This window comes from Coregonus lavaretus, assembly GCF_964263955.1.
Source record: "Coregonus lavaretus genome assembly, chromosome: 34".
In the NCBI taxonomy this organism is placed as follows: domain Eukaryota; kingdom Metazoa; phylum Chordata; class Actinopteri; order Salmoniformes; family Salmonidae; genus Coregonus; species Coregonus lavaretus.
The window spans coordinates 35,895,843-35,918,905 of record NC_140021.1 but is presented as its reverse complement, the minus strand read 5'-3'; the positions used below and the strand labels follow the sequence as shown (position 1 = coordinate 35,918,905).

The 23,063-nt window shown below is 46.7% G+C and overlaps 1 protein-coding gene across 1 annotated transcript in view; it reads left to right on the top strand.

Annotated features, from left to right (window-relative positions):
• Positions 1-21,977, top strand: part of LOC311109188 (uncharacterized protein) — a 45,431-nt gene extending 23,454 nt beyond the window's left edge. The window contains exons 3-10 of the mRNA XM_084152027.1: positions 13,015-13,205; positions 15,783-15,869; positions 15,955-16,148; positions 16,296-17,936; positions 18,170-18,235; positions 19,539-19,665; positions 20,100-20,201; positions 21,135-21,977. Coding sequence (XP_084008153.1) covers positions 17,104-17,936; positions 18,170-18,235; positions 19,539-19,665; positions 20,100-20,201; positions 21,135-21,182 — 1,176 coding nt within the window. The 5' untranslated portion in view covers positions 13,015-13,205; positions 15,783-15,869; positions 15,955-16,148; positions 16,296-17,103 and the 3' untranslated portion in view covers positions 21,183-21,977. The remainder of the gene's footprint in view (positions 1-13,014; positions 13,206-15,782; positions 15,870-15,954; positions 16,149-16,295; positions 17,937-18,169; positions 18,236-19,538; positions 19,666-20,099; positions 20,202-21,134) is intronic.
• The last annotated feature ends 1,086 nt before the right edge of the window (positions 21,978-23,063 follow it).

Below are 23,063 nucleotides of genomic sequence, written 5' to 3'. Positions count from 1 at the left end.
TCTTTCTCCATGTCTCTTTACTGCACCTCTCTTTCTCCATGTCTCCATACTGCACCTCTGTCTCCATGTCTCTTTACTGCACCTCTCTGTCTCTTTACTACACCTCTCTGTCTCCATGTGTCTTTCCTACACCTCTCTGTCTCCATGTCTCTTTACTGCACCTCTCTGTCTCCATGTCTATTTACTACACCTCTCTGTCTCTTTATTACACCTCTCTGTCTCCATGTCTCTTTACTACACCTCTCTGTCTCCATGTCTCTTTCCTACACCTCTCTGTCTCCATGTCTCTTTCCTGCACCTCTCTGTCTCCATGTCTCTTTACTGCACCTCTCTGTCTCCATATCTCTTTACTGCACCTCTCAGTCTCCATGTCTATTTACTACACCTCTCTGTCTCCATGTCTCTTTACTGCACCTCTCTGTCTCCATATCTCTTTACTGCACCTCTCTGTCTCCATGTCTATTTACCGCACCTCTCTGTCTCCATGTCTCTTTACTGCACCTCTCTGTCTCTTTACTGCACCTCTCTGTCTCCATGTCTCTTTACTAAACCTCTGTCTCCATGTCTCTTTACTACACCTCTGTCTCCATGTCTCTTTACTGCAGCTCTCTGTCTCCATGTCTCTTTACTGCACCTCTCTGTCTCTTTACTACACCTCTCTGTCTCCATGTCTCTTTACTGCACCTCTCTGTCTCCATGTCTCTTTACTGCACCTCTCTGTCTCTTTACTACACCTCTCTGTCTCCATGTCTCTTTACTACACCTCTGTCTCCATGTCTCTTTCCTACACCTCTCTGTCTCCATGTCTCTTTACTGCACCTCTCTGTCTCTTTACTGCAGCTCTCTGTCTCCATGTCTCTTTACTGCACCTCTCTGTCTCTTTACTACACCTCTGTCTCCATGTTTCTTTACTATACCTCTCTGTCTCCATGTCACTTTCCTACACCTCTCTGTCTCCATGTCTCTTTACTGCAGCTCTCTGTCTCCATGTCTCTTTACTGCACCTCTCTGTCTCTTTACTACACCTCTCTGTCTCCATGTCTCTTTACTGCACCTCTCTGTCTCCATGTCGCTTTACTGCACCTCTCTGTCTCCATGTCGCTTTACTGCACCTCTCTGTCTCCATGTCGCTTTACTGCACCTCTCTGTCTCCATGTCTCTTTACTACACCTCTCTGACTCCATGTCTCTTTACTGCACCTCTCTGTCTCCATGTCTCTTTACTGCACCTCTCTGTCTCCATGTCTCTTTACTGCACCTCTCTGTCTCCATGTCTCTTTACTACACCTCTCTGTCTCCATGTCTCTTTACTGCACCTCTCTGTCCCCATGTCTCTTTACTGCACCTCTCTGTCTCCATGTTTCTTTACTGCACATCTCTGTCTCCATGTCTCTTTACTGCACATCTCAGTCTCCATGTCTCTTTACTACACCTCTCTGGCTCCATGTCTCTTTACTACACCTCTCTGTCTCCATATCTCTTTACTGCACCTCTCTGTCTCCATGTCTCTTTACTGCACCTCTCTGTCTCCATGTCTCTTTACTGCACCTCTCTGTCTCTTTACTGCACCTCTCTGCCTCCATGTCTCTTTACTGCACCTCTCTGTCTCCATGTCTCCATACTGCACCTCTGTCTCTCTGTCTCTTTACTACACCTCTCTGTCTCCATGTCTCTTTACTGCACCTCTCTGTCTCCATGTCTCTTTACTACACCTCTCTGTCTCCATGTCTCGTTACTGCACCTCTCTGTCTCCATGTCTCGTTACTGCACCTCTCTGTCTCCATGTCTCTTTACTGCACCTCTCTGTCTCTTTACTGCACCTCTCTTTCTCCATGTCTCTTTACTGCACCTCCCTGTCTCTTTACTGCACCTCTCTGTCTCCATGTCTCTTTCCTACACCTCTCTGTCTCCATGTCTCTTTACTGCACCTCTCTGTCTCCATGTCTCTTTACTGCACCTCTCTGTCTCTTTACTACACCTCTCTGTCTACATGTCTCTTTACTGCACCTCTCTGTCTCCATGTCTCTTTACTGCACCTCTCTGTCTCCATGTCTCTTTACTGCACCTCTCTGTCTCCATGTCTCCATACTGCACCTCTGTCTCCATGTCTCTTTACTGCACCTCTCTGTCTCTTTACTACACCTCTCTGTCTCCATGTCTCTTTCCTACACCTCTGTCTCCATGTCTCTTTACTGCACCTCTCTGTCTCCATGTCTCTTTACTACACCTCTCTGTCTCCATGTCTCGTTACTGCACCTCTCTGTCTCCATGTCTCTTTACTGCACCTCTCTGTCTCTTTACTGCACCTCTCTGTCTCCATGTCTCTTTACTGCACCTCTCTGTCTCCATGTCTCTTTCCTACACCTCTCTGTCTCCATGTCTCTTTACTGCACCTCTCTGTCTCCATGTCTCTTTACTGCACCTCTCTCTCTTTACTACACCTCTCTGTCTCCATGTCTCTTTACTGCACCTCTCTGTCTCCATGTCTCTTTCCTACACCTCTCTGTCTCCATGTCTCTTTACTGCACCTCTCTGTCTCCATGTCTCTTTACTACACCTCTCTGTCTCCATGTCTCGTTACTGCACCTCTCTGTCTCCATGTCTCTTTACTGCACCTCTCTGTCTCTTTACTGCACCTCTCTGTCTCCATGTCTCTTTACTACACCTCTCTGACTCCATGTCTCTTTACTGCACCTCTCTGGCTCCATGTCTCTTTACTGCACCTCTCTGTCTCCATGTCTCTTTACTGCACCTCTCTGTCTCCATGTCTCTTTACTACACCTCTCTGTCTCCATGTCTCTTTACTGCACCTCTCTGTCTCCATGTCTCTTTACTGCACATCTCTGTCTCCATGTCTCTTTACTGCACATCTCTGTCTCCATGTCTCTTTACTGCACATCTCTGTCTCCATGTCTCTTTACTGCACCTCTCTGTCTCCATGTCTCTTTACTGCACCTCTCTGTCTCTTTACTACACCTCTCTGTCTCCATGTCTCTTTACTGCACCTCTCTGTCTCCATGTCTCTTTCCTACACCTCTCTGTCTCCATGTCTCTTTACTGCACCTCTCTGTCTCCATGTCTCTTTACTACACCTCTCTGTCTCCATGTCTCGTTACTGCACCTCTCTGTCTCCATGTCTCTTTACTGCACCTCTCTGTCTCTTTACTGCACCTCTCTGTCTCCATGTCTCTTTACTACACCTCTCTGACTCCATGTCTCTTTACTGCACCTCTCTGGCTCCATGTCTCTTTACTGCACCTCTCTGTCTCCATGTCTCTTTACTGCACCTCTCTGTCTCCATGTCTCTTTACTACACCTCTCTGTCTCCATGTCTCTTTACTGCACCTCTCTGTCTCCATGTCTCTTTACTGCACATCTCTGTCTCCATGTCTCTTTACTGCACATCTCTGTCTCCATGTCTCTTTACTGCACATCTCTGTCTCCATGTCTCTTTACTGCACCTCTCTGTCTCCATGTCTCTTTACTGCACCTCTCTGGCTCCATGTCTCTTTACTGCACCTCTCTGTCTCCATGTCTCTTTACTGCACCTCTCTGTCTCTTTACTACACCTCTCTGTCTCTTTACTACACCTCTCTGTCTCTTTACTGCACCTCTCTGTCTCTTTACTGCACCTCTCTTTCTCCATGTCTCCATACTGCACCTCTGTCTCCATGTCTCTTTACTGCACCTCTCTGTCTCTTTACTACACCTCTCTGTCTCCATGTCTCTTTCCTACACCTCTCTGTCTCCATGTCTCTTTACTGCACCTCTCTGTCTCCATGTCTCTTTACTGCACCTCTCTGTCTCCATGTCCCTTTACTGCACCTCTCTGTCTCCATGTCTATTTACTACACCTCTCTGTCTCTTTATTACACCTCTCTGTCTCCATGTCTCTTTACTACACCTCTGTCTCCATGTCTCTTTCCTACACCTCTCTGTCTCCATGTCTCTTTACTGCACCTCTCTGTCTCCATATCTCTTTACTGCACCTCTCAGTCTCCATGTCTATTTACTACACCTCTCTGTCTCCATGTCTCTTTACTGCACCTCTCTGTCTCCATATCTCTTTACTGCACCTCTCTGTCTCCATGTCTATTTACCGCACCTCTCTGTCTCCATGTCTCTTTACTGCACCTCTCTGTCTCTTTACTGCACCTCTCTGTCTCCATGTCTCTTTACTAAACCTCTGTCTCCATGTCTCTTTACTACACCTCTGTCTCCATGTCTCTTTCCTACACCTCTCTGTCTCCATGTCTCTTTACTGCACCTTCTGTCTCTTTACTACACCTCTCTGTCTCCATGTCTCTTTACTGCAGCTCTCTGTCTCCATGTCTCTTTACTGCACCTCTCTGTCTCTTTACTACACCTCTCTGTCTCCATGTCTCTTTACTACACCTCTGTCTCCATGTCTCTTTCCTACACCTCTCTGTCTCCATGTCTCTTTACTGCACCTCTCTGTCTCTTTACTGCAGCTCTCTGTCTCCATGTCTCTTTACTGCACCTCTCTGTCTCTTTACTACACCTCTGTCTCCATGTTTCTTTACTATACCTCTCTGTCTCCATGTCACTTTCCTACACCTCTCTGTCTCCATGTCTCTTTACTGCAGCTCTCTGTCTCCATGTCTCTTTACTGCACCTCTCTGTCTCTTTACTACACCTCTCTGTCTCCATGTCTCTTTACTGCACCTCTCTGTCTCCATGTCGCTTTACTGCACCTCTCTGTCTCCATGTCGCTTTACTGCACCTCTCTGTCTCCATGTCTCTTTACTGCACCTCTCTGTCTCCATGTCTCTTTACTACACCTCTCTGACTCCATGTCTCTTTACTGCACCTCTCTGTCTCTTTACTGCAGCTCTCTGTCTCCATGTCTCTTTACTGCACCTCTCTGTCTCTTTACTACACCTCTGTCTCCATGTTTCTTTACTATACCTCTCTGTCTCCATGTCACTTTCCTACACCTCTCTGTCTCCATGTCTCTTTACTGCAGCTCTCTGTCTCCATGTCTCTTTACTGCACCTCTCTGTCTCTTTACTACACCTCTCTGTCTCCATGTCTCTTTACTGCACCTCTCTGTCTCCATGTCGCTTTACTGCACCTCTCTGTCTCCATGTCGCTTTACTGCACCTCTCTGTCTCCATGTCTCTTTACTGCACCTCTCTGTCTCCATGTCTCTTTACTACACCTCTCTGACTCCATGTCTCTTTACTGCACCTCTCTGTCTCTTTACTGCACCTCTCTGTCTCCATGTCTCTTTACTGCACCTCTCTGTCTCCATGTCTCTTTACTACACCTCTCTGTCTCCATGTCTCTTTACTGCACCTCTCTGTCTCCATGTCTCTTTACTGCACCTCTCTGTCTCCATGTTTCTTTACTGCACATCTCAGTCTCCATGTCTCTTTACTGCACATCTCAGTCTCCATGTCTCTTTACTACACCTCTCTGGCTCCATGTCTCTTTACTACACCTCTCTGTCTCCATGTCTCTTTACTGCACCTCTCTGTCTCCATGTCTCTTTACTGCACCTCTCTGTCTCCATGTCTCTTTACTGCACCTCTCTGTCTCTATACTGCACCTCTCTGCCTCCATGTCTCTTTACTGCACCTCTCTGTCTCCATGTCTCCATACTGCACCTCTGTCTCTCTGTCTCTTTACTACACCTCTCTGTCTCCATGTCTCTTTACTGCACCTCTCTGTCTCCATGTCTCTTTACTACACCTCTCTGTCTCCATGTCTCGTTACTGCACCTCTCTGTCTCCATGTCTCGTTACTGCACCTCTCTGTCTCCATGTCTCTTTACTGCACCTCTCTGTCTCTTTACTGCACCTCTCTGTCTCCATGTCTCTTTACTGCACCTCTCTGTCTCTTTACTGCACCTCTCTGTCTCCATGTCTCTTTCCTACACCTCTCTGTCTCCATGTCTCTTTACTGCACCTCTCTGTCTCTTTACTACACCTCTCTGTCTCCATGTCTCTTTACTGCACCTCTCTGTCTCCATGTCTCTTTACTGCACCTCTCTGTCTCCATGTCTCTTTACTGCACCTCTCTGTCTCCATGTCTCTTTACTGCACCTCTCTGTCTCTTTACTACACCTCTCTGTCTCCATGTCTCTTTACTGCACCTCTCTGTCTCCATGTCTCTTTACTGCACCTCTCTGTCTCCATGTCTCTTTACTGCACCTCTCTGTCTCCATGTCTCCATACTGCACCTCTGTCTCCATGTCTCTTTACTGCACCTCTCTGTCTCTTTACTACACCTCTCTGTCTCCATGTCTCTTTCCTACACCTCTCTGTCTCCATGTCTCTTTACTGCACCTCTCTGTCTCCATGTCTCTTTACTACACCTCTCTGTCTCCATGTCTCGTTACTGCACCTCTCTGTCTCCATGTCTCTTTACTGCACCTCTCTGTCTCTTTACTGCACCTCTCTGTCTCCATGTCTCTTTACTGCACCTCTCTGTCTCCATGTCTCTTTCCTACACCTCTCTGTCTCCATGTCTCTTTACTGCACCTCTCTGTCTCCATGTCTCTTTACTGCACCTCTGTCTCCATGTCTCTTTACTGCACCTCTCCGTCTCCATGTCTCTTTACTGCACCTCTCCGTCTCCATGTCTCTTTACTGCACCTCTCTGTCTCAATGTCTCTTTACTGCACCTCTCTGTCTCCATGTCTCCATACTGCACCTCTGTCTCCATGTCTCTTTCCTACACCTCTCTGTCTCCATGTCTCTTTCCTACACCTCTCTGTCTCCATGTCTCTTTCCTGCACCTCTCTGTCTCCATGTCTCTTTCCTACACCTCTCTGTCTCCATGTCTCTTTACTGCACCTCTCTGTCTCCATGTCTCTTTACTGCACCTCTCTGTCTCCATGTCTCTTTCCTACACCTCTCTGTCTCCATGTCTCTTTACTGCACCTCTCTGTCTCCATGTCTCTTCCCTACACCTCTCTGTCTCCATGTCTCTTTACTGCACCTCTGTCTCTTTACTGCACCTCTGTCTCCATGTCTCTTTACTGCACCGCTCTGTCTCATGTCTCTTTACTACACCTCTCTGTCTCCATGTCTCTTTACTGCACCTCTCTGTCTCCATGTCTCTTTACTGCACCTCTCTGTCCCTTTACTACACCTCTCTGTCTCCATGTCTCTTTACTGCACCTCTCTGTCTCCATGTCTCTTTACTGCACCTCTCTGTCTCTTTCATGCCCCTCTCTGTCTCCATGTCTCTTTACTGCACCTCTCTGTCTCCATGTCTCCATACTGCACCTCTGTCTCCATGTCTCTTTACTGCACCTCTCTGTCTCTTTACTGCACCTCTCTGTCTCCATGTCTCTTTCCTACACCTCTCTGTCTCCATGTCTCTTTACTGCACCTCTCTGTCTCCATGTCTCTTTACTACACCTCTCTGTCTCCATGTCTCGTTACTGCACCTCTCTGTCTCCATGTCTCTTTACTGCACCTCTCTGTCTCCATGTCTCTTTACTGCACCTCTCTGTCTCTTTACTGCACCTCTCTGTCTCCATGTCTCTTTACTGCACCTCTCTGTCTCTTTACTGCACCTCTCTGTCTCCATGTGTCTTTCCTACACCTCTCTGTCTCCATGTCTCTTTACTACACCTCTCTGTCTCCATGTCTCTTTACTGCACCTCTCTGTCTCCATGTCTCTTTACTGCACCTCTCTGTCTCCATGTTTCTTTACTGCACATCTCAGTCTCCATGTCTCTTTACTGCACATCTCAGTCTCCATGTCTCTTTACTGCACCTCTCTGTCTCCATGTCTCTTTACTGCACCTCTCTGTCTCTTTACTGCACCTCTCTGTCTCCATGTCTCTTTACTGCACCTCTCTGTCTCCATGTCTCTTTCCTACACCTCTCTGTCTCCATGTCTCTTTACTGCACCTCTCTGTCTCCATGTCTCTTTACTGCACCTCTGTCTCCATGTCTCTTTACTGCACCTCTCCGTCTCCATGTCTCTTTACTGCACCTCTCCGTCTCCATGTCTCTTTACTGCACCTCTCTGTCTCAATGTCTCTTTACTGCACCTCTCTGTCTCCATGTCTCCATACTGCACCTCTGTCTCCATGTCTCTTTCCTACATCTCTCTGTCTCCATGTCTCTTTCCTACACCTCTCTGTCTCCATGTCTCTTTCCTACACCTCTCTGTCTCCATGTCTCTTTCCTGCACCTCTCTGTCTCCATGTCTCTTTCCTACACCTCTCTGTCTCCATGTCTCTTTACTGCACCTCTCTGTCTCCATGTCTCTTTACTGCACCTCTCTGTCTCTTTACTACACCTCTCTGTCTCCATGTCTCTTTCCTACACCTCTCTGTCTCCATGTCTCTTTACTGCACCTCTCTGTCTCCATGTCTCTTCCCTACACCTCTCTGTCTCCATGTCTCTTTACTGCACCTCTGTCTCTTTACTGCACCTCTGTCTCCATGTCTCTTTACTGCACCGCTCTGTCTCATGTCTCTTTACTACACCTCTCTGTCTCCATGTCTCTTTACTGCACCTCTCTGTCTCTATGTCTCTTTACTGCACCTCTCTGTCCCTTTACTACACCTCTCTGTCTCCATGTCTCTTTACTGCACCTCTCTGTCTCCATGTCTCTTTACTGCACCTCTCTGTCTCTTTACTGCCCCTCTCTGTCTCCATGTCTCTTTACTGCACCTCTCTGTCTCCATGTCTCCATACTGCACCTCTGTCTCCATGTCTCTTTACTGCACCTCTCTGTCTCTTTACTGCACCTCTCTGTCTCCATGTCTCTTTCCTACACCTCTCTGTCTCCATGTCTCTTTACTGCACCTCTCTGTCTCCATGTCTCTTTACTACACCTCTCTGTCTCCATGTCTCGTTACTGCACCTCTCTGTCTCCATGTCTCTTTACTGCACCTCTCTGTCTCCATGTCTCTTTACTGCACCTCTCTGTCTCCATGTCTCTTTACTGCACCTCTCTGTCTCTTTACTGCACCTCTCTGTCTCCATGTGTCTTTCCTACACCTCTCTGTCTCCATGTCTCTTTACTACACCTCTCTGTCTCCATGTCTCTTTACTGCACCTCTCTGTCTCCATGTCTCTTTACTGCACCTCTCTGTCTCCATGTTTCTTTACTGCACATCTCAGTCTCCATGTCTCTTTACTGCACATCTCAGTCTCCATGTCTCTTTACTACACCTCTCTGGCTCCATGTCTCTTTACTACACCTCTCTGTCTCCATGTCTCTTTACTGCACCTCTCTGTCTCCATGTCTCTTTACTGCACCTCTCTGTCTCCATGTCTCTTTACTGCACCTCTCTGTCTCTTTACTGCACCTCTCTGCCTCCATGTCTCTTTACTGCACCTCTCTGTCTCCATGTCTCCATACTGCACCTCTGTCTCTCTCTCTTTACTACACCTCTCTGTCTCCATGTCTCTTTACTACACCTCTCTGTCTCCATGTCTCGTTACTGCACCTCTCTGTCTCCATGTCTCGTTACTGCACCTCTCTGTCTCCATGTCTCTTTACTGCACCTCTCTGTCTCTTTACTGCACCTCTCTGTCTCCATGTCTCTTTACTGCACCTCTCTGTCTCTTTACTGCACCTCTCTGTCTCCATGTCTCTTTCCTACACCTCTCTGTCTCCATGTCTCTTTACTGCACCTCTCTGTCTCCATGTCTCTTTACTGCACCTCTCTGTCTCTTTACTACACCTCTCTGTCTCCATGTCTCTTTACTGCACCTCTCTGTCTCCATGTCTCTTTACTGCACCTCTCTGTCTCCATGTCTCTTTACTGCACCTCTCTGTCTCCATGTCTCCATACTGCACCTCTGTCTCCATGTCTCTTTACTGCACCTCTCTGTCTCTTTACTACACCTCTCTGTCTCCATGTCTCTTTCCTACACCTCTCTGTCTCCATGTCTCTTTACTGCACCTCTCTGTCTCCATGTCTCTTTACTACACCTCTCTGTCTCCATGTCTCGTTACTGCACCTCTCTGTCTCCATGTCTCTTTACTGCACCTCTCGGTCTCTTTACTGCACCTCTCTGTCTCCATGTCTCTTTACTGCACCTCTCTGTCTCCATGTCTCTTTACTGCACCTCTCTGTCTCTTTACTACACCTCTCTGTCTCCATGTCTCTTTACTGCACCTCTCTGTCTCCATGTCTCGTTACTGCACCTCTGTCTCCATGTCTCGTTACTGCACCTCTCTGTCTCCATGTCTCTTTACTGCACCTCTCCGTCTCCATGTCTCTTTACTGCACCTCTCCGTCTCCATGTCTCTTTACTGCACCTCTCCGTCTCCATGTCTCTTTACTGCACCTCTCTGTCTCCATGTCTCTTTACTGCACCTCTCTGTCTCCATACTGCACCTCTGTCTCCATGTCTCTTTCCTACATCTCTCTGTCTCCATGTCTCTTTCCTACACCTCTCTGTCTCCATGTCTCTTTCCTACACCTCTCTGTCTCCATGTCTCTTTCCTGCACCTCTCTGTCTCCATGTCTCTTTCCTACACCTCTCTGTCTCCATGTCTCTTTACTGCACCTCTCTGTCTCCATGTCTCTTTACTGCACCTCTCTGTCTCTTTACTACACCTCTCTGTCTCCATGTCTCTTTCCTACACCTCTCTGTCTCCATGTCTCTTTACTGCACCTCTCTGTCTCCATGTCTCTTCCCTACACCTCTCTGTCTCCATGTCTCTTTACTGCACCTCTCTGTCTCCATGTCTCTTTACTGCACCTCTGTCTCTTTACTGCACCTCTCTGTCTCCATGTCTCTTTACTGTACCGCTCTGTCTCATGTCTCTTTACTACACCTCTCTGTCTCCATGTCTCTTTACTGCACCTCTCTGTCTCCATGTCTCTTTACTGCACCTCTCTGTCCCTTTACTACACCTCTCTGTCTCCATGTCTCTTTACTGCACCTCTCTGTCTCCATGTCTCTTTACTGCACCTCTCTGTCTCCATGTCTCTTTACTGCACCTCTCTGTCTCTTTACTGCACCTCTCTGTCTCCATGTCTCTTTACTGCACCTCTCTGTCTCCATGTCTCCATACTGCACCTCTGTCTCCATGTCTCTTTACTGCACCTCTCTGTCTCTTTACTGCACCTCTCTGTCTCCATGTCTCTTTCCTACACCTCTCTGTCTCCATGTCTCTTTACTGCACCTCTCTGTCTCCATGTCTCTTTACTACACCTCTCTGTCTCCATGTCTCGTTACTGCACCTCTCTGTCTCCATGTCTCTTTACTGCACCTCTCTGTCTCCATGTCTCTTTACTGCACCTCTCTGTCTCTTTACTGCACCTCTCTGTCTCCATGTCTCTTTACTGCACCTCTCTGTGTCTTTACTGCACCTCTCTGTCTCCATGTCTCCATACTGCACCTCTGTCTCCATGTCTCTTTACTGCACCTCTCTGTCTCTTTACTACACCTCTCTGTCTCCATGTCTCTTTACTGCACCTCTCTGTCTCCATGTCTCTTTACTGCACCTCTCTGTCTCCATGTCTCTTTACTGCACCTCTCTGTCTCCATGTCTCTTTACTGCACCTCTCCGTCTCCATGTCTCTTTACTGCACCTCTCCGTCTCATGTCTCTTTACTGCACCTCTCCGTCTCCATGTCTCTTTACTGCACCTCTCCGTCTCCATGTCTCTTTACTGCACCTCTGTCTCCATGTCTCTTTACTGCACCTCTCTGTCTCTTTACTACACCTCTCTGTCTCCATGTCTCTTTCCTACACCTCTCTGTCTCCATGTCTCTTTCCTACACCTCTCTGTCTCCATGTCTCTTTCCTACACCTCTCTGTCTCCATGTCTCTTCCCTACACCTCTCTGTCTCCATGTCTCTTTACTGCACCTCTGTCTCTTTACTGCACCTCTCTGTCTCCATGTCTCTTTACTGCACCTCTCTGTCTCCATGTCTCTTCCCTACACCTCTCTGTCTCCATGTCTCTTTACTGCACCTCTGTCTCTTTACTGCACCTCTCTGTCTCCATGTCTCTTTACTGCACCTCTCTGTCTCATGTCTCTTTACTACACCTCTCTGTCTCCATGTCTCTTTCCTACACCTCTCTGTCTCCATGTCTCTTTACTGCACCTCTCTGTCTCCATGTCTCTTTACTGCACCTCTCTGTCTCTTTACTGCACCTCTCTGGCTCCATGTCTCTTTACTGCACCTCTCTGTCTACATGTCTCTTTACTGCACCTCTGGCTCCATGTCTCTTTACTGCACCTCTCTGTCTCCATGTCTCTTTACTGCACCTCTCTGTCTACATGTCTCTTTACTGCACCTCTCTGGCTCCATGTCTCTTTACTGCACCTCTCTGTCTACATGTCTCTTTACTGCACCTCTCTGTCTCCATGTCTCTTTACTGCACCTCTCTGTCTCTTTACTGCACCTCTCTGGCTCCATGTCTCTTTACTAAACCTCTGTCTCCATGTCTCTTTACTACACCTCTCTGTCTCCATGTCTCTTTCCTACACCTCTCTGTCTCCATGTCTCTTTACTGCACCTCTCTGTGTCTTTACTACACCTCTCTGTCTCCATGTCTCTTTCCTACACCTCTCTGTCTCCATGTCTCTTTACTGCAGCTCTCTGTCTCCATGTCTCTTTACTGCACCTCTCTGTCTCTTTACTACACCTCTCTGTCTCCATGTCTCTAACTCCTGAGTGGCGCAGTGGTCTAAGGCACTGCATCGCAGTGCTAACTGTGTCACTAGAGATCCTGGTTCGAATCCAGGCTCTGTCGCAGCCGGCCGCGACCAGGAGACTCATGGGCGGCGCACAATTGGCCCAGCGTCGTCCAGGGTAGGGGAGGGAATGGCCGGCAGGGATGTAGCTCAGTTGATAGAGCATGGCGTTTGCAACGCCAGGGTTGCGGGTTCGATTCCCACGGGGGGCCAGTATAAAAAAATATATATATATATTCACTAACTGTAAGTCGCTCTGGATAAGAGCGTCTGCTAAATGACTAAAATGTAAATGTAAATGTAGTTAAACGCTGAGGTGCCTTTTGGAACTCTTCTCTCCCTTCATTTTCTCTGGTAGCAGGTCAGGAACGGTGTCCTCTACCGCAGGCCCGCTTGTTGTTGGTGAAGCCGCCTGGCCCACAGAATCTGTGCTGGGACCAATCTCTGCCTACCGGGGGATGGTCACCGAGAGGCGGGACTCGAGCACATTGCGGTCTGGGACCCCGTCCCCGATGGGCCCGTGGCGGTCATCTAGGCTAAAGAAGTTAGAGGGTAAGGAAGACACGTTTATTCTGCAAGGTGTGTTTTAAAGGGTCACTGCCACTGTATTTTCCATTGCGTTTTTGTATACGAAAGATACAAAAGAGGTGTTTTTAATGAAGGATGTCATTGTGAAATGTAATGTCCATTTTGTTCCCGTACAGTTGCGGTTTGAAATTTCCTTTTTGGAATCCGTTGTATCATTTTGAGGTTTCATCAAGGTCACACACCTTTTACCACTGGTATTTTGACAATTCTACCATCAATCAATTAAGTGGATCTATAAAGCCCTTTTTACATCAACAGATGTCACAAAGTGCTATACAGAAACCCGGCCTAAAACCCCAAACGGCAAGCGATGCAGATGTAAGAAACGCGGTGGCTAGGAAAAACTCCTTAGAAAGGCACAAACCTAGATAACAACCAGGCTCTGAGGGGTGGCCAGTGCCCTTCTGCCTGTGCCGGGTGGAGATTATAACAGTATACGTGGCCATTAAGGGCACATTTTTCTCCAAGATGTTCAAACGTTCATAGATGACCAGCAGGGTCAAATAATAAGCACAGTGGTTGTAGAGGTTGCAACAGGTCAGTCAGTACATCAGGAGTAAATGTCACTTGTTGTTAGTGTTGTAGTTCCTATTTCTACGGTGTTGCCTACCTGCAGCAATCAGGATTTACCTGCAGTGTTGATAGCAATTCAGTAATTTGTCAACTCATAATAACAGATGTTTTGCAAACCGTTGATGTTTAAATAAATGGATTCCCGGTGTCCGGATACCTTTTCTCTTAAGGGATGTGATTGACTGAATCCAAAGTAAGTTGGTCTAAATACATAATAGGATGAATCATTCAGGTAAAATAACACAATGTCTATTTGAGTCGAATCAACGTAATATAATCATTTTTACGTCTCTATCATCTTTACTCAATGTATTGGACCACATCAACTCAACTTACTCAAGCTTATCTACTCATAAAAACAAGCAAAAAGATCTACTCAACAATATGACGTGTGCTTTTGTTGACTGTAATAGCTTGAGTACATTCCACAAAGTCATTTTTTACAGTGTATCTAAAGACACGTTTGTTGTGGTGATGCACTTTTTCTTTGACGTTGAACTTGTATTGAACAGACAAATCCATTTCGTTACAACCCTTTTGTAGTATGACTTAGGAATATTTGTTGATGATCCTAATGTCTATGCGTGAATAGTGATTGGTTGTTGGTGAAATATTGCTGAGAACCCATCGTTTCCTGGCCTTTTTTCACTATTGAGCAATTTTGAAACATTTGTTTTGCTATTGGATTCATAATGGTGACCTGGGACAAGTAATTAGTGAAAACCAGAGTTCAGCAGTTGCCATTAAAGCGATCGAACCAAGTCATCCTAATAGGCTAGTATTAGCCTAAAGCAGGGTTTCCCAAACTCGGGCCACGTTTTGGGAGTTTTTGCCCTAGCACTACACAGCTGATTCAAATAATAAACTCATCATCATCAAGCTGGAGTATTAGAATCAGTTGTGGAGTGCTAGGGCAAAACGCAAAACGCGCACCCCTTGGGGACCCCAGGACCGCGTTTGGGAAACGCTGGCCTAAAGAGCAAATGCTGAAAGGGAATCACCATGAGGTGCAGTACCCACATTTAACCACAAGATGGCCTCCGTGCTCCACTGTAAAGTTTGGGCCTCTGCATGACAGTTTTTTGGATGACATGTTTTGTCTGCACATTTGTTGGGTCGTATGTGACCGATGGTTAGCGAGCTCTCGTTTGGTCATGTGTTACTAGCTAACGTAGCCTAGCCTAGACTAGCTAGCTAACTTGTAGCTAATTTTCCCCAAACCTCTGACACTCTCTAGCGGTAGGATGACTAAATCGCTGCGAGGTCAACGTTTAAATTCAACGGTACGTTTTGCTTCTAACGACACCCTTCTAGCTAGCTGACCACCCATTTTCAGTGCAATTTGAGAAAGTGAAGGCAGGTTTTGAGCGTTTTCAAATAAGTTATATGTACACATTTAGTGGAACACGCTGCGTATTCTAAAATTCGACTGCGCGACAGACCACACATCATGTAATATCCATCTGTTTACCTCTGAAAAATAGCTAACGGATTTTCTAATGTTACTAGCTTAGTTGCTAAATGTTGATAGAAGTGCTAAGACAGCAAAAAGGGAAAACATTTAAAGCGTTAGATAATACATATCACGAAAACAGCGGAATGTGGTCAAGCTTTATCGTATCAGACGGAGGCGTTTTGCACAATCTGCAAAAATGTATTTGGAACTTTGACCCGTGAACTGTTTGACACCTATCACTGTTGGGTATGTTTCGTCTTACAACAGCTACATCGAGGTAGTATTTAGTCAAATTGTACAATGTATCCATCAATATTAAACTCATTGGGACACTAATTGTCATTACAGATAACATCACACAAAAAACTTGGGTACACTTTTAGTTATTGTGTAAACGTTCATCACCTTTCAATGCCTTGGCTGTGAAATGTAAATGTGTATACATATTCAGATATCTTTCCAAAATGTGTATAGTATGCCAAGTTATTTAGGTACATGTATTAACACCACAGCGTGGAGAAAGTCAAGAGGAAGCAGTGGACGTGTTCCGTGCCATGGAGGACTGCTGGGCAGGGATGGCTATCCCCCAGGCTGCCAAGGTTAGGCTTATTTTGTTATTAGGAGAGTACCGTGTGTATGTGATGTTTATCTGCTAGTAACAGTTTGGTTTTCTTATCTACCAAGGTGCGTGGTGTACCTCGGCAGACCCTGGCGGACAGGCTGAGCGGCCTGGTGACCCGTGGTTGTCGCAATGGACCGCCCACGTTGCTTGCACCAGAGGATGAAAATTCTCTGGTGCAGTACTGTATCTACTGCGTCGGCCATGGGATCCCCTTCACCAGACAGAGGCTGATGAAATACGCCGACAAAATATGCAGGTATTTGGTGTTCTCTGTATTTATGTATGTAGACTGGTGGACTGACTGTTCTCAATGTGTGTGATGTAAATGTGGATGTGTATGGTGATGCCAAAACAAACATTTTCATCCTGGATGGACACTTATATGTATTCTATTCTATTGTAGGTTTCGGCACCCAGGGGAAACAATCCCACCACTGGGGAAGCGGTGGTGGGAAATGTTCAGGAGGAGCCACGAGAACCTGCGCGTGAGGAGGCCGGACACCCAGGACAGGGGGAGTGCTGAGTGTGGCACGCGTCTGACGATGGACACCTTCTTCGCTTCTTATGAGAAGCACTTGAAGGAGAGTGGGTTGAGGGAGAAACCCAGACAAATCTATAACTGCGATGAGTCTGGGTTTCGTAGCGACCAGAGCAGGCACAAAGTGCTTGCTCCCCGGCCCGCAAAACACGTGTACCAGCAGGCTCCTGGGACCAAGGAGCACATCACAGTGCTGGCCTGCGTCAACGCAGCTGGGGAGGATGTCCCCCCCCCAATCCTCCCCCCTCCCCCTTTATCATCTACCCCAAGTGTTTCCCCGGTGGCCACTACACACTTGGATGCCCCCCCCCCCCCAAGCCTTGGCTAGCGGTGGCTACATTGACGGGGACCATGTTCAGGAAGTGGTTTCTGCACTTCATTAAGCATGCAGTGAAGGAGCGCCCTCTCCTTCTCCTCTTCGATGGGCACAATAGCCACATGGACCCGGAGGTGCTCGCGGCGGCACTAAGGGAAGGGGTTCTACTTCTTTGTCTTCCACCACACTGCACCCGTGTCCTGCAGCCGCTGGACGTGGCATACTTTGGCCCTTTAAAGGCTGAGTTCTCCAAGGTAGCTGGAGACCTTAGCCATTTTGACCACTCCTACATGGTAAACAAATCAGAATTTGCCAGAGTATTCCGCTACTCGTACCAGCGATGCAAGGACATGCGCTATGTGGTGGAAGGGTTTAATAAGTGTGGCCTCTTCCCTTTTTGACCCTTCAGCCATTGAAGGGTCCCGTTTAATGTTGTCTCTGTCCCTACTGTGTCCCACCACCGTCTCTCCTGGAACCAGCAGCACTGTGCCATCTGTCAGCGCCTCCTCCCCAGCGACCACAGGAGGACCCTCAGCCCCTTCTCCAGTCCCAGTCCCAGGCCTAGCTCTAGAAGAGCACCCCCTAATAGAGGGTGGGCTGATAGCGAAGGACCTGGCGCACATCCTTACTGTCCTGAAGTATCGGATGGACCGATACAGAAGAGTCGCTGTGGTCGCCACGTGCCTCACCGGGGAGGAATACACGCGCCGGTGGCAGGAGAGGGGTGAGAAGGAGAGGGCCGAGACAGAGGAGAAAGAGCGTCGGGCAGCCCTCAGAACACAGAGGGCACAGGAGAGGCCTGCCGTGGATGAGACCATTGGCGCCATCGCCTCTGCGGGACCCCCTGCCGGAACCACTCCTGACAGCTGTATCACCACTGCCAGTGCCTCCCGGTGTGCAACACCTGTAGGAGCCGCCGGAGTCCCCAGCTGCAGAAGGCCACGTGCCTACTCTCCCGGCCACACCGTCGTCGGCCCCTCAACCCCACCGTTACAAACACCGGCTCCTCCAAGCCATCGTCGGCGGTTTTGTCCACCGCCACCGCGATGCACACCACCCACCCTGTCTGTCACCACCAACACGGCCTCCTCTGGACCAACTGCCTCCTCAGACTCCCCTGGTCACACCACCGTAGCGGCCTCATCTGGTGTCCCTGGCCCCCTGCAATTTGAATACCGCCACCTCCACAGGTAAACGCGTGTTAAATTACATAAAAATGACTGTTTGTTATCTGTTTTATACAACAGCAATGTAAACAACAGAATATCTCTTTACATATCTACAGTGCATAGCACCAGCCCTCAAGTCATCTCCACCTCCTCCAAAACCTCTGCGGCTTCCTCCAGAGGTGTTGGTGTAAAAAAGTGGAAAAGGGTTTTCATGAAACATGCTCTGTCTAACAGTACTTTTTCTCAAACTGCAGCACAGAAAAGGAAGAGAAAAGCTCCACCGGTCACGTCGGTCACGCCACCCATGGCACCGCTCTCAGGTACTTCATCTGTTTTTCTCTCTCTCTCTCTCTCAGTTGTATCAATTACTATTGTTGCTGAAGAACTTCTACATTTTGTAAAACCATATTAATCCATCTATTATTTGGTATAAAAGAAGACCACCTGCTGTGCTCGCTGCGGGGAGCGTGATCCGCCTGCAAGCTCCTCTCAGGAGTGTAGATCCGAGGTGCCATGGTTGTGCTGTGACTTCTGCCAGCACTGGTTCCACTGCAGGTGTGTGCAGTGGGATCAAGAGGTAGCGGTGGAGCTGGAATATTATTGTGATTTTTGTGACAATATAAGGATGGAGGTCGAGATTTAATTGTTTGTGTTCATAAGAAATTATTTATTTGTACAAAAAAATAAGTCTAAAATGCTATATATATATATGGAACCACTCTTGTGTAGTTCTTCCTTTACTTTCCAAGTGCATCTCTGCAACAAACTCCAAGTGTTTTCATTGTTTATGTCAATGCACATCACTGAAAATAAAGGTTTATTTGATGTAAATTATTAATACTCATATTTTAGATTTAAACTGTTATCTACTTTCTCAAAACATAAGATGAATCTATAAGACAAATGATGAGACATTGTAGCTGATGGAACATTTTTTAATCGTCCTCAAGAGGGCGCACCGGGCCACGCAATGAAAACTGGACAGGAAATTCATTATTTTTTACCGGAAGCCTAGCCAACTAGTCAAACACTTCCGGTACGCGGGCCGTGTGTCTCTTGAACAAAATTGAACGGATATATCTTGTAATGGAACTGAATAGTAAGGTGGCCAACAACTGGGGCCCGAATGGCGATAATACGTGAGTTTTTTTTTTCTCAAAACCGCTCATCAAAAAGCTGAAAATAGTATTTTCACTGAAATTTCAAACTTGCTAATTGCTAACATTTTGACATCACCAAAAATCACCTAACATTGATGGCTTGATCACAAGATAACATTGTTGAAGGTAATGCATTATTTATACGCTGTTGAATATGCCGAGAATACGGCGTCCCACGCTACGTTTCCGCGTCCCCTTATTTGTGTCATACTACCTTTAGCTAGTAGGTAGCTAGCTAGGTTACTTTCTAAGCTAAGCTAACGTTAGCTAATTTAGGTTTGTCTGTATTAGCGCGAACTAGCTAGTAGCGTATCAACCGTGTTGAGACAGATAGCCTGCTCTGTTTAGAAGCCTCTCAGGTGAGTCGGCAGGCAAAAAAAGAAAATGCCAAATGATGTCTTCACTATGACAAACCTCTTTGTTATGAGCCTTGCTTGATGATATTTCAGTATTTGTCTTTCAGATCAATGAACAATTCCACAGGCTCACCGCAAAGCATCTTGAGGCAAGGTTTATGCAGGACACCCCTAAGTCCTTATTCCATTCCAAGGGAGGAGTACTTTCAGACAGATTGCGGGTCATGCTGGATGGTAAAGTATCCTCAGGAAAAATGCACTGTTTTGTATTTAGCTGGCTGATGTTCGGTGCTGCAATTTAAGCCACGGGCCCCACTGTGCTATTGTACACCTTTTGCTAATATAGGATACTTGGGTCTGTGATTTCATATATTTCACATGCACAGATTGAATCCAATGAGATCAGTGATTTTATTCTATATCAGGGTCATGATGTGAGTTCAGTGAGGAATTATTGTTCAGCTTTACTGGAGGTGGCCTCATTAAAGACTACCGTGTGGGGGCAATAAAGCATTTTCATCCATGGATATTCGATCACGTGTGTGAGAGAGGGAGAGAATGTTCACTGCAATCTGATAACAAATAAGGGCATGTCGTAATCCAGGTGGAATAAAATGTGTTCCCCACATTGACAGAATGTCTGTATTTGTGTGTTATTTATTCTACAGGAAGCTGAGGGGGGTCATTTCCTGCAAGACCTTGCGCAACATGTAAAGCAAATCTATGCGATCAACGAGGAGGGTGCCGTGGCGAGTGATGGTCCAGAGGAGGTAGGCGTCATCCTTAAGTGATCACCGGTCTGAGTTTTGCAAAGGCTTCTGCCATTCTTCTTGGCATGACATACAGTGAGGGGAAAACAGTATTTGATCCCCTGCTGATTCTGTACGTTTGCCCACTGACAAAGAAATGATCAGTCTATAATTTGAATGGTAGGTTTATTTGAACAGTGAAAGACAGAATAACAGCAAAAACTTCCAGAAAAAAACGCATGTCCAAAATGTTATAAATTGATTAGCATTTTAATGAGGGAAATAAGTATTTGACCCCCTCTCAATCAGAAAGATGTCTGGCTCCCAGGTGTCTTTTATACAGGTAACGAGCTGAGATTAGGAGCACACTCATAAAGGGAATGCTCCTAATCTCAGCGTGTTACCTGTATAAAAGACACCGGTCCACAGAAGCAATCAATCAATCAGATTCCATACTCTCCGCCGTGGCCAAGACCAAAGACCTCTCCAAGGATGTCAGGGACAAGATACTTATTTCCCTCATTAAAATGCAAATGAATTTATAACATTTTTGACATGCGTTTTTCTGGATTGTTTTGTTGTTATTCTGTCTCTCACTGTTCAAATAAACCTACCATTACAATTATAGACTGATCATGTCTTTGTCAGTGGGCAAACGTACAAAGTCAGCAGGGGATCAAATACTTTTTCCCCTCACTGTATGCTCTGAATCTCAGCCACCCCCAAAAGCCGGAGTACACGTTCAAGGCATTCAAGAAAGTGTTTGTGGAGCTGGACTGCTCAAAGCTCAATGTCAAGATGACAGGCCTCAAGAACAAATGACTGTCTTAAGCAGAATGACAGGCCAGAGGACAATTGTCATAGACTGAATGTCAGGGTTAGTTTGTAACACCTTCGTAGTTAAACGCTGAGGTGCCTTTTGGAACTCTTCTCTCCCTTCATTTTTTCTGGTAGCAGGTCAGGAACGGTGTCCTCTACCACAGGCCCGCTTGTTGTTGGTGAAGCCGCCTGGGGCACAGAATCTGTGCTGGGACCAACCTCTGCCTACCGGGGGATGGTCACCGAGAGGCGGGGCTCGAGCACATTGCGGTCTGGGACCCCGTCCCCGATGGGCCCGTGGCGGTCATCTAGGCTAAAGAGGTTAGAGGGTAAGGAAGACACGTTTATTCTGCAAGGTGTGTTTTAAAGGGTCACTGCCACTGTATTTTCCATTGTGTTTTTGTATACAAGAGATACCAAATAGGTGTTTTTAATGAAGGATGTCATTGTAAAATGTAATGTCCATTTTGTTCCCATACAGTTGCGGTTTGAAATGTCCATTTTTGAATCCGTTGTACGTACCATTTTGAGGTTTCATCAAGGTACACACCTTTTACCACTGGTATTTTGACAATTCTACCATCAATCAATCAATCAATGAAGTGGATCTATAAAGCCCTTTTTACATCAACAGATGTCACAAAGTGCTATGCAGAAACCCAGCCTAAAACCCCAAACGGCAAGCGATGCAGATGTAGAAACGCGGTGGCTAGGAAAAACTGCCTAGAAAGGCACAAACCTAGAGAACAACCAGGCTCTGAGGGGTGCCCAGTGCCCTTCTGCCTGTGCCGGGTGGAGATTACAACAGTACGTGGCCATTAAGGGCACATTTCTCTCCAAGATGTTCAAACGTTCATAGAAGACCAGCAGGGTCAAATAATAAGCACAGTGGTTGTAGAGGTTGCAACAGGTCAGTCGGTACATCAGGAGTAAATGTCACTTGGCTTTTCATAGGCGGCCATTTAGAGGTTGAAATAGCAGCAGGTGCCGTACAGATTTCTATTGGGAACTGTTGAAAAAAGGCGCACCTACAACATTAATGGGTTAAAGGAAAAATGACCAAAGTAATATACAGTGGGGAAAAAAAGTATTTAGTCAGCCACCAATTGTGCAAGTTCTCCCACTTAAAAAGATGAGAGAGGCCTGTAATTTTCATCATAGATACACGTCAACTATGACAGACAAAATGAGATTTTTTTTCTCTAGAAAATCACATTGTATGATTTTTAATAAATTTATTTGCAAATGATGGTGGAAAATAAGTATTTGGTCAATAACAAAAGTTTCTCAATACTTTGTTATATACCCTTTGTTGGCAATGACACAGGTCAAACATTTTCTGTAAGTCTTCACAAGGTTTTCACACACTGTTGCTGGTATTTTGGCCCATTCCTCCATGCAGATCTCCTCCAGAGCAGTGATATTTTGGGGCTGTCGCTGGGCAACACGGACTTTCAACTCCCTCCAAAGATTTTCTATGGGGTTGAGATCTGGAGACTGGCTAGGCCACTCCAGGACCTTGAAATGATTCTTACGAAGCCACTCCTTCGTTGCCCGGGCGGTGTGTTTGGGATCATTGTCATGCTGAATGACCCAGCCACGTTTCATCTTCAATGCCCTTGCTGATGGAAGGAGGTTTTCACTCAAAATCTCACGATACATGGCCCCATTCATTATTTCCTTTACACGGATCAGTCGTCCTGGTCCCTTTGCAGAAAAACAGCCCCAAAGCATGATGTTTCCACCCCCGTGCTTCACAGTAGGTATGGTGTTCTTTGGATACAACTCAGCATTCTTTGTCCTCCAAACACGACAAGTTGAGTTTTTACCAAAAAGTTATATTTTGGTTTCATCTGACCATATGACATTCTCCCAATCCTCTTCTGGATCATCCAAATGCACTCTAGCAAACTTCAGACGGGCCTGGACATGTACTGGCTTAAGCAGGGGGACACGTCTGGCACTGCAGGATTTGAGTCCCCGGCGGCGTAGTGTGTTACTGATGGTAGGCTTTGTTACTTTGGTCCCAGCTCTCTGCAGGTCATTCACTAGGTCCCCCCGTGT